Source organism: Myxocyprinus asiaticus, chromosome 28 (assembly GCF_019703515.2).
Source record: "Myxocyprinus asiaticus isolate MX2 ecotype Aquarium Trade chromosome 28, UBuf_Myxa_2, whole genome shotgun sequence".
Classification (NCBI taxonomy): Eukaryota; Metazoa; Chordata; class Actinopteri; order Cypriniformes; family Catostomidae; genus Myxocyprinus; species Myxocyprinus asiaticus.
Genome location: NC_059371.1, coordinates 21,034,432 through 21,048,178, shown reverse-complemented (window position 1 = coordinate 21,048,178; position 13,747 = coordinate 21,034,432). Strand labels below are relative to the sequence as shown.

Below are 13,747 nucleotides of genomic sequence, written 5' to 3'. Positions count from 1 at the left end.
TTGCCAGTACCATACCATTAAAATGGAATCACAGAGGTGAGTTTTTGTAGGTTAGCAGTAGTGATGTGTGGAATGACTTATTTCACTGACATTTAAACGTACATTTTGGAGTCAACTAGTCTAAAAAGTAAGAAACCCTCAGAAAACAGTAAAAGAACAACAACAAAAAAAATGTGTATTTATGCAACCCATTTAAAATATTTAATCTATTCCAACAGCCAAATCCGACACTAAATTCTGCTGAAAATGGGCATTCATCTGCAACGTGCTTGCCTTGCATTATGATCATTATACATTAAATATAGAACATGACACGCATTCACTGAATCAACATTAGCAAATACAGGCATACAGTATATATTTTTTAAAATTATTTTCTCCCCTTTTCTCCCCAATTTGGAATTCCTAATGCGCTCTAAGTCCTTGTGGTGGAGGAGGACGAATCTCAGTTGCCCCTGCGTCTGAGACCGTCAATCCGCGCACTTCATCACTTGGCTTGTTGAGCGCGTTACCACGGAGACGTAGCGCGTGTGGAGTCCCACGCTATTCTCCGCGGCATCCACGCACAACTCACCACGTGCCCCACCAAGAGCGAGAACTACACATTATAGCGACCATGAGGAGGTTACCCCATGTGACTCTACCCTCCCTATGTAATAGTAATTTTTCATGTTATTAATGTCCTGACTATACATTGTGATCAGTTGAATGCCACTTTGGTGAATATAAGTACCAGTTTCTTTCCATAAGAGCACAATCTGTACATTATTCCAAACTTTTGGCCGCCAGTGTACAATAAACAGTCTGTGAGTGAATGCCTGCTGTATTCTATTCATTCATTAAATTTAACGACAGTCAATCATGGATATTTCTGAACTTTGCAACCATATTTGCTGTGCACTGATCATCCAGTTCACTGACTGAATGTTTTTACTAGGGATAGTAAAACTGTGATGAAACATTATTTAGTGGGGATGTAAGAAATTGCATGTGACAGCTGTCTTAGATTACCAGTAATCCTGTTTGTTAGCATAATAATGTTATGGTGGACAAAATATTTAAACTGGTTGCATAAAATAAATTGTATATGCCAAATACCGGTATGTAACAAAGTTCTTAGATTTCGTGACAAGAGAGGAAGCAGGAGACGGCAAGATCCAACTCAAACAGGCTTTATTTCCCACAGCTTCACAGACTATATATGTATTCCACTTTTCAGTGGGCACACTCAAATTAATGATTTTCAGCAACACAAATCACACTCTTGAACACTCTGCTCCATGCAGCTCTCTCTCTCTCTCTCTGTGTGTGTGGACTGGGCCATCTTTTATCTCCCCCGAATCTCAGTGTGCACATAGAAACAGTAATTAGTAACAATTCATCTCAGGTGGATGTCCTTACCGCTTTCTCTCTCCCCAGACGGGCGCTCGACCACGCCCTCACCTCCACATACCCCCACCTCCTTTTTGGTCTTAGAACATGGGCAGGTTGCAATTGCTGCTGTTTTATCAATTTGGGGTCACACCTGCCCATGCCCCAAGTGGAACCCCAGATACTGTATGCCCCCGACTCCGCCTCCCCCATCAGCACATTGCAAACCCCACACCGTCTCACTGTATTACAGGACCCATCCACACACAACACTTTTAACAATTTGGGAAAAGTCAGCCAATTAATACCCAAAATTAGTGGATGGGTGAGGCGGGAACTAACCACAGCCTCAATGTTATGCTTTTGACCCCGAAATAGAATAGTGACGGTCACGGCAGGATAATCGTAAATATCCCTTGTGCACACACCTCAATTTCACCCAATTATTTGTATTCAACGCCCCATTTTGAACCAAGCATTGATGAAGAGAGGTTCGGTTACAACCTGAATCCACCAAGGCTTGGTATGCACCCCCCCCAATACTCACAGGTATTTGGTATACCAGCTCAATCAGGGGCGGCCCGTGGAGTGTCAGGGACCCGGATCAACGTCCCTATCTCCATCACCGGGCACTGTTTGCTGACATGACTTGGCTCCCCGCAAGAGCTGTTGGGCCACGAATTGGGCCTCCCCGGTCAGCAGCGGTAAGGGGTGGACTGCCCATTGCGCCTGCGGCCATTCCAGGGCTTGGGCTGTGCTCTCGAATAGCTCCAGAAAGGCCTCCGGATCGTCTTGAGCCCCCATCTTCACTGCTGCCGGGGTCGCTGCGTGTGCCCCCTCCTGAGGCACCAAGCTCTGCAACTCCCATAGATCCTCCTCTTGGCCTTGAAGGAGCACCTTGAAACGCTGTTGCTGCTCTGCCCGCAGATTCATGAGGGCCTAGTGGATGCTGGAGGGGGATCGGAAGGCTTCCGACAGCGGTGAAGATAACTCCATAGCAGCGTACCTTCCTCCTTTTTCCCGGGATTCAGCACCAGTGTAATAAGGTTCTTAGTTTTCATGACAAGGGAGGAAGCGGGAGATGGCTAGATCCAACTCAAAAGGGATTTATTTCCCACAGCTTCACAGTCTATATAAGTATTCCACTTTTCAGTGGGCACACTCAAATGAATGCTTTTCAGCAACACAAATCACACTCTGGAACACTCTGGGGTGGTGCATAGCTCTCTCTCTCTCTCTCTCTCTCTCTGTGGACTGGGCCGTCTTTTATCTCCACCGAATCTCACTGTGCACATAGAAACAGTAATTAGTAACAATTCATCTCAGATGGATGTCCTTACCACTTTCTCTCTCCCCAGACGGGCGCTCGACCACGCCCTCACCTCCACACAGTACAATGAATAAGCTTAAAACGCAACTACCGTCTCTCTGACTGATGTTTTCATCTGTGTGTAAGCATATATGCTTTGGTGTGCAGTGTGTTTGACCGTATAAATTATGTAAATAAGTCTCTTAAGACTATAAGTCACAGGACCTTTTGTATTACAAACAAATAAACAAACAAACAAGCAAACAAAAAACAGAAACTGATTCAATGACATCATTTACAATGCTTTTTGGTTCGAGTACATTAATTCCTTTATACTAGACGTGAAGTACCGGTAGGGTTGCACTGCATGAAAATTAAGCACCAGTAGTGTGTGCTGTGTTTTTATGTGCGCGCATGCGTGCGCGCATGTGTGTGAAGCAGATGACAGAGCACAGTGGCACCTCTTGTTCATTCTGAAGTGTGCAGCGCATGTGACTGTATAATATTTAATTAAATTACATTCTTCTGCTGTTTAATGATCGCACTTGGCCATATCCAGAGTTTTTTTTTTTTCAAACTGATTTCATCTCAAAACTGTCACATCTCATATCATTTTGCTAATGACAGCATACAGTAATATGGTACCGAAATTAGCAAAAGTATAGTATGATATAGTACCGTTTACATTTTTCTGGTATCGCGATACTTCATTAGTACCGGTAAACCACGCAATCCTAAGTACCAAATTATTTCCAAATTACATGTTTTTTTGTTTTTTTCTTTGTATTGTAAATGGAAAGTGAACAAAAAATATACTTCAGTAACTCAGGAAACTGAAAAAGTAGGGGGTCACTTTTGAGCTCTACTGAAAACAAACAAAAACGCATGCAACTCACCAATCGCAGGTCAATAACATCCTGCAGCATGAAGCGAATGCGAGATGAAGTCTTTTTCTCCTTTACTATCTTCTCCATTTGATTGAAGTACTGATCCATTCGTGGCTGAAAGTTAAATGTAACAAAATAGTCCTTGAGATGTACAAGCTTCAAACGAGACCTGGATACAACAACAGACCACTATCTACAATATAATGTATTTCAATTCTACTGACAAACCTCAAAATTGATGTCTACCTTTAAGTGCATTAGGCACCTCCCTGCAAAAACAGAATCATGTTCTCAGCTGAACTCAGAGTGAGTTAGCAGAGCACATGACTCATAAGGGACTACCGTTTCCAAGCAAACTTGTAGGCTTTGAATTGCACCCATGTTTTCTGTAGAGTTGTACAGACCAGCAGGTGTTTACTCAAACTGTCAGCAGTCAAATCTGACTTGATTTTACACAACAGCACACAGCAGGAGAGATGGACCAGAGAGGAAAAAGTCAAAGATGCCAAACAATATTAGTTTATAGCAGAGTGTGGCCATCTCGCATATTTCTTGCACCACAACTTTTTCTTTTGCTGATCAGCCCAGGCCGAAAAAGACCTGCAAATTTGTTCACACTACGCAAAAGTCCTATTGCATGCACACAGGTTGCAACATTTACCTGCAGGCACTGCAAAAGCAGCTTTATAAGGATATTTACATTTAAAGGGGGCATTCCAGGTCCACTTATAATGTTAGTGAAGTTTATTGAGCAAAAACAGTCATGTTTTAATTTTTCTATCACAATTTAGAAGACCCTGGGCTCACCTTAGCTTTCTCAAAGTCCAGGTCCTTTCCAATAGTGGTGAGCAGTCTACAGAGGCACTCGAGTGACTCTTCATCGTGATTCTTCAGCAACTTGACTACACAGTCATGCATAATGGCCTCCGTCAGCATCCGCAGCTTGAAGAGCTCGCCGATGAACTTGATGTTGCCAATGGAGCGTCTGCGGGCCTTGTCCTTTGCCTCTTCCAGCTCCTCCTGCAGCCTCTCCCGCTCGCTAGCCTGGCACAGAGAAAGACAGAGACATCAGAAATTATCCTAGAGAAGCCATTGCGGTCAAAGTGCCTTCAATTTATTTTATTCAGCACAGATGATTGTTTAACACATAAACATTTTTATTTTCAGTGTTGTGTCATGTTAATTTGGTACAATTCACAAATGCTGCAATTCATAGTTTGTGTAGTATTTAAGACACAAAGATAATATTTCTAATGTATTTTAAGCACATGTACCTTATGTTGGAATTTGTAATTGTACAAAATATTGGATTTTGAGTTGACCAAAGTGCAATAATGTTTAGAGCTCAGATTTTATAAGAGAAGTAACTTTAGAACTAAAATACTGAAAAATAGTAGACAATGTCTATGACTGCTCATAGTTTGCATGCAGATGGCAGATTACATCTACAATTCAACCTGATCATAGCATATGCCATTTATATTCAGCATCTAGCCCATTTTAACGGCCTGTGAATTTTTTGACAGGTTTTAACAATACTTTTAAGTCTGAAGCACTTACCGAGGTAGCTGCCTCCAGCTCCTTGTGTTTTCTCTCAAAGGCGTCATCATCCACCTTGTCTTTCTCAAACTCCTTCTGACAGCGGTTCAGCAGCAGCTTCCGGAAATTCACAGTGATGTTGGGCTTGTCCATCATGGGCACTTTCAACTACAAATACAGCATAAATCACTGACTTTGGGAAGTGGAAACTCCGTTCTCCACAGCATATTCTAAGCTAAACAGATGGAAATATATATTTTTTATTCATATTAGTAGAGTTTCTTGCTTCCATACCACACAAAAGGAGATTTCAGCATCACTCACCCTTCATATTCATTGCAACTTTTTTCCATACAATGAAAGTGAATTGTGACTGAGGCTAACATTCTGCCGTCATACAGGTTTGGAACAAAATGAGGGTGACTGTATTATGGCAGAATTGTACATTGTGTGTGAACTATCCCTTTAAATGTATGTCTGACTCACCGTGGCCAGGCAGCTGCACATGTTGCCATAGGCAACAGAGAAGCTGGGTTCATCGATGGCTTTCTCAAAGACCAGGTCTATAACACCCTTGAGTCGCTCTTCTGTGTCAATGGTGAGGTCGGTCACCTGCTTCATCAGCTGGCTGAACATCTGTGGCGTCAATTTGTTGAGGATACTACGCACTTTTCGGAAAAGCTCCTGCACGAAACATTAATGAACAGATTAGTGAATGCCCTCCAAGGCAAGAATCAATCCCAAGCTCCATTTTCTCTGTTTTACAGGAATGGTGTAATATAAACCATTAAATCATAATGGAATCATCTAGATACCACAACATCCTTTCTGCTAATTGCAAAATAAGACTTTTTGAAACGTGTATTTGGCTCAGGTCAGAGTGAGATTGCAGGGCATACCTGAGTTTTCTGGGACTCTGGATCTTCAATGACGCTTTCCCGCTTCAGGCCAGGCTTCCAGGCATTTTCTGCTGTCCTGAGCTGCACCTCATCGTTCACCGAAACGTTTGTAATAATCTTGCGCGCAGGAGGTCGCCGCATGCTTACATTCAGCAGCTGAGAGAACAGACATAATCATGTTATACTGGGAATGTATAATGAGTGTTTCTTAGATGGAATCTAAAGACATTTCACTTCTATGGTTTAAACATGCAGGGTCTATGAACTGAAAAGGCTTATGTTCCTGGGTACAGATTAAGATATGTATTAAAATGTAATTAAGTTAAGAATTTCCAAAAGGAGGATCCAGAGAACATAGTAATTTAGTTAGCGTAGTGTTTAAGGCAACACTTTTATTAAAACTCTCCATACTAACTGTTTGTATGAGTGTTAAAAAAAGGAGAAAAACAAACCGGTGCTCCTCTGCCCCCTGGAATCTGTCGGCCAAAATCGGCAAACGCTGGTGTGAAGTCTGGGCCTCTGGAGATCGCACGAGGGTCTACTGGCCGATTCGGCAGCTTATTCTGGTTAATCTGTTCAAACGGGCAGTCAAGTGAGACAGCTACATATTAGAACAACTAACCGCTCTGTACAAGACTGGTAATAAGTTTTACAGGGATTAAAAAGAGGGCCATAATTAGGTTGCAGTATCCTTTTATTCCCATAGTAGTCAATTTAACAGTGTGGTACAAAATACTGCAAATAAAAGAGAAGCTTCTAAGGGAATTTTCATTTTATTAATGACTTTATTCTAATTGCTTTAAAACCCCTGAAATACACTAACAGTCAAAAGTTTGGACACACGACTGAATTTGTTTGTCATTATCTAAAATGACCCTGTTTACACCTGGTATTAAGATGTGTCTTGGGTGATCTGTTCACATGTGGTCAGTTGAGACATCACTGTTTACACCTGGTCGCTTAATGCGTCTCCTCTAACCACTTGATCGGATTTGAAGAGGAGGGACTGTATTTCATGACAACATACATCAATCACCATGTCAACGTGTTACTGCATGACATTAAAGCACAACAAAGTCAGAAAAGACAGAGAAAGCGAAAAAGAAAAAAAAACGGCATGCTATTTCTCCCAGATGCATCTGAAATTTAATCTAGGCAATCAATCAACATTTCGAGCTGAATCACTGCTGCCGGGTTGCATACAGGACAGATTAGCATATACAACTCAAATGTGATGCGGTCAAATGTGTTTTTCACCACATTCGTATGTGGTTTTTGTGATCACAAAACATTTTAGACCCCGCCTAGACCTGTATTTAGCACTGACCACATGTGATCAAATCACCAAAAACGCATCTTAATATGTTAGTAAACAGGGTCAATGTGTAATTTGTCATTTTCTTTTTTTTAATAATTCCTCTATCCCAGTTTAAAACTGTGGAAGAGGGAGCTATATCGTGATTTTTTTTTTCACTTAAAATGTTAAAGTCCCTGTATACTGTACATACAGTAGGTCAGGCATGTGAGGTATCGTTTGAAAGCTTAGAATCTGAACGTTTCAGAGAATACCATTCCTTTTGCATTTATGTTACACAAAAACATTTTATTCGCAAATTAGCGCCCCCAAGAGGTAATGGGGTAGAAATATTAATTTGAATATAAAAGTCTTGGCACATGGCACTTAAATGAACAAGTCATATTTCAAATGAAAACTCTCACTCTCAGGAATGGGACTGTTCAGTTTATTTTGTTGCTCTAATACCACAGTTTGAAATTTTTTTTGAAAGTTGTCTTAAAAATTAGCCATTTTTTACTTGTCTGTGAGCTTGATTGGCTGAATAATCGAATGTTATATCTTAGATGTACATAACAAAATATGCCATCCAGCAGAAAGAGCATGCTAAACAAATCATAATAAAAATATGTTTTTAACTATTGAAGATAAAATGTTATACATCATCGCAAAGATGAGGATCTCAGATTTCTAATAACACCTAGATTGAGCTTCTAGTCCACTCAGAGGCCGAGATATTCAATGAAACAATGAGGGTGGTGCATAAACTGAAAATCAGACAATGTCTATGGACAAGCAAATCTGTGAGGGCTAAAATCCATTTCACCTACATTTCAGATCTGTTTATTGTGATGGAATGTAATAGAGGAGAAAAACATTTCTAGTACTTGCTGTCATTTAGTGGAACAAAATAAGACTTTTCAAAGTGAGATATAGTGAACAGAACCAGAATTACATGCTTACAAATTTGGGACAACAACAACAAAAACAACAACAACAACAACAACAAAAAACTGTTTATCATAAGATTATAAACACATACAATATTATTTATGAATAATTGGAGTCTTTTTATTATTATTTGGGAGGTTTTCTGATAAAATTAGATGACATTTTAGCATTTAGTCACATTGAGTGTGAATGGTGAGCTTTTAAATTTGAGTGTAAAAAAATTGCAGGAGGCAGCACAAAGATGCATCAGAGTTTAATGAGGTAACAGGCAGAGACAACTAAGCTAAATGTCAGTTGATTTCCCTGAAAAAATGTAGACAGCATCCCAACCAACTTGACACAACATTAAGTTGATTGCATGTCGGTTGAGTAAATGTGAGTGTGCAAAGCTGTAATCTAGGCAAATGGTGGCTAGTTTGAAGATACTAAAATATTCAGTATAGATGCAGATGATTTGATTGGCATTTTTGGTCAGTATATAATTGTCCATAATTTTGACTGGTAGTGTTTATGACCAAAAGAGTTTGGACCACAAGTCCATATAACAGTGGCTCACCTTATCTAAAACAACATCAGAAATGGGAGGAAGCCCCTCAGGTTTCTGTACACACGCAGGCATGAACTGGAAGCCCAACAGGAAGTCTCTTTCGTACAGCCTCTTTCCATTCTTCTCTGCCAATTCTGCAGAAAAGGAGAATCACCAGTGTAAAGAACATGTCAGAGATACATGAGGGAAAGTACTGAACATTACAGAGATAGAGAGAAGGCCTTACGTGGCACTGCTTTGATCAGCGGCTCTTTCGCTACAGGCGTGTGGATGCTGTCGCTGCTCTCTGTTTCGGAGACATGTTCCGCCCCGTTTCTTAGAGGCTCTGCTTCCTGTTCTCCATTCTCCTCAAGCACTGCTCCTGCTGACGGCCTCTTCTCCACCTCCACAGGAGGAGGACTGGGGCTCTTTGCAGCAGGCTCTGTAGCAGGTCGATCCATGTCCTCCTACAAAACACAGAAACATTTACTCAGCGATGTAAATGATTGGAGACACACCATAGACTATTGTTTTTATATAAAGCTATCTGAATGAAGACATAACCAAGACTTCAAATGTTGTTATATAAAGACAAACATAATTAGATTATAAATATAATAGGCTTAGTTTAAACTAAGCCCAACAATTTATTTTATTTTTTTGCATTTTTATAACTTTTTAAAAAGTCAGAATTGGAGTTTGGTGGCTTCTACTCCCTACCTATTAGCAAGTGTATAAGTTGAGCTCATAAAGGTAAAAAAAAAGAATGTTAAGCAAAAACATGTATTTAAAATTTTAGTATTTTTGGAGAAGAGAGACAGTATGATTAATCTTGGACTACACAGGTTTTTGTTCAGTTAAATGTTCTCTAGAATGAGAATGTCCCTCCCCCTAACACCACTCCCAATGCCACTAACCTGTACATAGCAAATTGTGGTTCATGGCTGTGATATAACTAAAGCCTTTTGCTGTTTTTTAAAAACAGGACAACCTCTTCAAGGTGTCCTGCACAAACTTCCCATTTCAATAAAAAAATATGTCAACCAAGGACAGAAAACTTGAACCATTGAAATTCCTGAGGTACCTCAACACCACAAAGCTGCAAGTATGAGTGGCACAATGGCAAGTAAGAAAATGAAAGGATTTTAATGTTATTTTACCTCTTTGTCTGGACACTGATCTTGACTGACAGGCGTGTCCTCTTTTGGCTTCTTCCAGGTCTTTGGTGCACTAGATGTAGCTGTAGCAACCCACCAGAGTAAAGGCTTGTGTTATTTTATTGACCATCACAACATAATGACAATTGTCAATTCATCTTAGCCTGTATTTTCTGTGTGCTCACCTTGAATTGAGCTTTTTCTGGACTGCAAGAAGGGCTCGCCTCTCTTGTCCGCCAAGGCCTCGGTCTCCATCCCTGCTTCTTTGAGCTCTGACCCTGTAGAGGATCTCCTGGCTGGATGTGTCAGGCCTGGAGGTGGAGCAGTTGTGGTGGAGATAGCAGCAGTTGTGATGGAGGTTGTGGCAGGAAGGGATGGAGCGTCAGGAGACCCAGCACTGTCTTCAACAGGAGGCAAGGGGCTATCTGCCTTTACCTCTGCAGACTCCGTCTCCAGCTCTGGTGTGATGGGCGACTGGGACTGGGGAATGCTGGGAGTAGGCAGCAACGGAGAGACTTCCCTGGGCTGGGATTCCAAGTCCTCACTCAAGGGAGCAGCATCTGTATCCACCAACCCATTGATGGCCTTTTCAGGCTGGGCTGGGGATGTGGACAGGCTCAGAGGTGAGGGTTGCTCTGAGGATTTCTCTGGCTCTGAGCTCTCTAGTTCTGGTGTGATAGGTTTAGTAGGGCTGGGCTCAGCTGAGGGGCTTGAGGGTTCAGCCGATTCCACTGTTGAGGCAGGCATGGAAGGAGTGGGGGCTGTAGCTACACTTGGGGCCAATTCCGGGCCTGAGGGGGAAAGCTCAGTTTTCTGTGGGGGAGAGGGCATTTGGACTGGGCTACAGGGATCTCTTCTTTCCAAAGGAGCCCCTGGTTGCCGCAGTCCAGGAGATGCAGACCTCTGCAAAGCGAACTCTAGTTTTGGCTTGTCATCTAGACCCATTAATTGAAAAAGGAAGGTATACAAAGTCATAAAGTCACCACTGGGAATAAATCATGTTTTATCATGTCAGAGATTCCAGTGTAGGGCTGCTCCGATACCAAAATTTTGGCTTCGGTATGATACCAGCCCTGGTACCTCGGTATCGATACTAAATCGATACTATAATCAACAAATAAAAAGCCTCAGATTTTTGATGAAATTACACAGAAAATGACGATTAAAAGAACTGCATAAAGTCCTACAGATAAAAATTATGCGTTTTCCGTTTATATATTTCTGGATTCCATGTTAAATGTTTTAATTAAATTTTATGATCAAATGGTGTTTAATCAAATTGATACATACAGTTTTAATCAAATAAAAATATAATAATTGCAATTTTATTTTTGGTCAAATAAAATGCTGCACAACAGAGCTTCACAGTATTAATGAAAACATTAATGAAATAAAATCTGATTACCTTTGTCACAAGGCTGCTATGGCTGAATCACAACATGCTGATAAAACACTTGCATTTGTGATATTGCTTACAGTTAATAATAATAATAATAATAATAATAATAATACAACCATTTAATACTACATAATTGTTATTATGAGTATTATTGCTACTTTTTGAATATTAAATTTTTATACAGTAGTTATATTTTTCTGTCTTCAATTTCACGCATCCATTTGAATAGAGCTTTCATGTTAGTGGGACTTTTATTTTGACAGACCTTTGAGTTCTTCCTGTTTTTGACAGGTAAGTTATATCAAGCTTCCCACTAATGCTGGGATAATCCCGTCACGACTCTCAAACTGAAATCTTCGGAGGAGTTCATTTAAGTGTTAACAGCCGTTTATACTCTAAACACACTGCATGAAAATTAAGCACCAGTAGTGTGTGCTGCGTTTGTGTGAGTGTGTGCGCATGCGTGCGCGTGTGTGTGTGAAGCAGATGACAGAGCAGAGTGGCACCTCTTGTTCATTCTGTAGCGTGCAGCGCTTGTGACTGTATATTATTTAATTAAATTACATCCTTCACACTTGGCCATACCGTTTGAATTTTTTTGGTATCGTGATACTTCGTTAGTACCAGTACACTGCACAACCCTATTCCAGAGTAAGAATATGTGGTAACTTTCTGAATGTTAAAGGAATAGTTCACCCAAAAATTAAAATGATCACCCTCATGCCATCCCAGATGTGTATGACTTTCTTTCTTCTGTAGAACACAAAGATTTTTAGAAGAATATCTCTGCTCTGTAGGTCCAAACAAATCAAGTGAATAGTGACCAGAACTCTGTAACTCTAAAAATCACATCATCAAAAACAAAAGTAATTCATAAGGCTCCAGTATTTAAATCCATATCTTCAGAAGAAATATAATAGGTGTGGGTGAGAAACAGATAAATCTCCACTTTAACTTTCATTTTCATATGTAAAAGTGAAACTAACCACCACATGTGACTTTAAGTGGAGATTTAGAAAAAAAAAAAAAAAGGACATAAATTTTGATCTGCTTCTCACCCACTCCTATTATATTGCTTCTGAAGATATGGATTTAACCACTGGAGCCTTATGGGTCACTTCTATGTTTCCCTTATGTGATGTTTGGAGTTACAAAGGTCTGATCACCATTGTTTGGACCTACAGAGCCGAGATATTCTAAAAATCTTTGTTTGTGTTCTGCTGAAGAAAGTAAGTCATACACATCTGGGATGGCATGAGGGTGAGTAAACGATGAGAGAATTTTCATTTTTGGGTGAACTATCCCTTTAATGGTTTTGCGGACCACATTTAAAATAAGTTATAGCTGAAGTGTGTAATTTCTGCGACACTAGCATCACCAAAAGGAATTGCAAAAATAAATACCATTTTCAATCAGATTTCCAAATACATCCTCCGTCTTCTAACAATTGACAGATAGTCCCGCCCCAAACTCCTGCCACCGGTTGAGCCAGTATTGCTTTGTCGGGCTGGTCGGCCTGCTCGCCAGAAACCACAGTGTTTACATCAGCCTACGAACGGCCGACTTATAGCTGTCTCTGCATATTAAGCTGGTATAGAAGTATTTTAACATAGAAAAATTACACATATCAGCTTTAAGGAAATTCATACTACTAATTTAAGGGACAAAAATGTGTCTTATTATTGGTGCATTACTTTTGCTCTGTAATGACATGGAACATTAAACATCTAATTAAGTCAATCTATTATTTTTCCTAAACGGTTCATAACTAGCCAGTGCTCAATTAATAAAACACGAACATCTTTGCATTTAAGTAGCATTTTGGCTTCTAATGTGACCTTTTACATGACATCACTGCTTAGCTTTAAAAGCCCAGAAGAATACCGTAGACATTTACTCTCTGAACCTGTGAGGAGAATGTGAAGATATAGCTGAGAGGCCAGACCTGCTTTCAAGTCGACATGTGCAGGGTGGAGCTGGGCGGCGTCCACATTAAACATGATGTGCCCGTGATCTGCTACCTGGCTGTTCAGCTGCTGGGATTTGAGGTAGAAAATGTGAGGATAATGAGGGTGTGGACATAAAAACTAGCAAAAGAGAGATACAAGGCACACGCACATATGCAGCACAAAGACAGAGTGGGAAAAACAGAAACACAAAGGAAAGGTGAAAGAAAAAAGTAAGGGGAGAAATGAAGGATACATGGGGAGGAAAGGGGGGAAAGAGAGCAGAGGAGAGACGAACACTGTTAACGTTTAGGGAGAGAAGATAGAGGAAGTGTCAAAACATAGTGAATGCTCCATCTAGAGGGACAATGCAAAAACATGCAGAATGATTGACAGGCAAAAAGCACGTCAAAGTCTTCTAAACTCTGGCCGGGGCCTGCGTCCCATTTGTTTTAAATTGTTTACAGAG

At 40.5% G+C, this 13,747-nt stretch overlaps 1 protein-coding gene across 14 annotated transcripts in view; it reads right to left on the bottom strand.

The window, feature by feature from the left end:
- The window catches only part of LOC127418986 (eukaryotic translation initiation factor 4 gamma 3-like), a 75,029-nt gene that overhangs the window by 22,016 nt on the left and 39,266 nt on the right, over nt 1-13,747 (bottom strand). For 10 of the 14 annotated variants that reach the window (XR_007893581.1, XM_051659974.1, XM_051659963.1 and 7 more), the window contains 11 exons: nt 13,278-13,419; nt 10,119-10,868; nt 9,937-10,016; nt 9,024-9,243; nt 8,807-8,931; nt 6,458-6,577; nt 6,006-6,161; nt 5,593-5,790; nt 5,128-5,274; nt 4,375-4,611; nt 3,577-3,681 (listed from right to left, as the gene is read on the bottom strand). Coding sequence is in view for 13 of the 14 variants with exons in the window: in XM_051659974.1 (XP_051515934.1) it covers nt 3,577-3,681; nt 4,375-4,611; nt 5,128-5,274; nt 5,593-5,790; nt 6,006-6,161; nt 6,458-6,577; nt 8,807-8,931; nt 9,024-9,243; nt 9,937-10,016; nt 10,119-10,868; nt 13,278-13,419 (2,280 nt within the window). In the remaining variant the exon portion in view is untranslated. The remainder of the gene's footprint in view (nt 1-3,576; nt 3,682-4,374; nt 4,612-5,127; nt 5,275-5,592; nt 5,791-6,005; nt 6,162-6,457; nt 6,578-8,806; nt 8,932-9,023; nt 9,244-9,936; nt 10,017-10,118; nt 10,869-13,277; nt 13,420-13,747) is intronic. The other 4 variants (XM_051659967.1, XM_051659969.1, XM_051659968.1 and 1 more) reach the window with 2 other exon arrangements.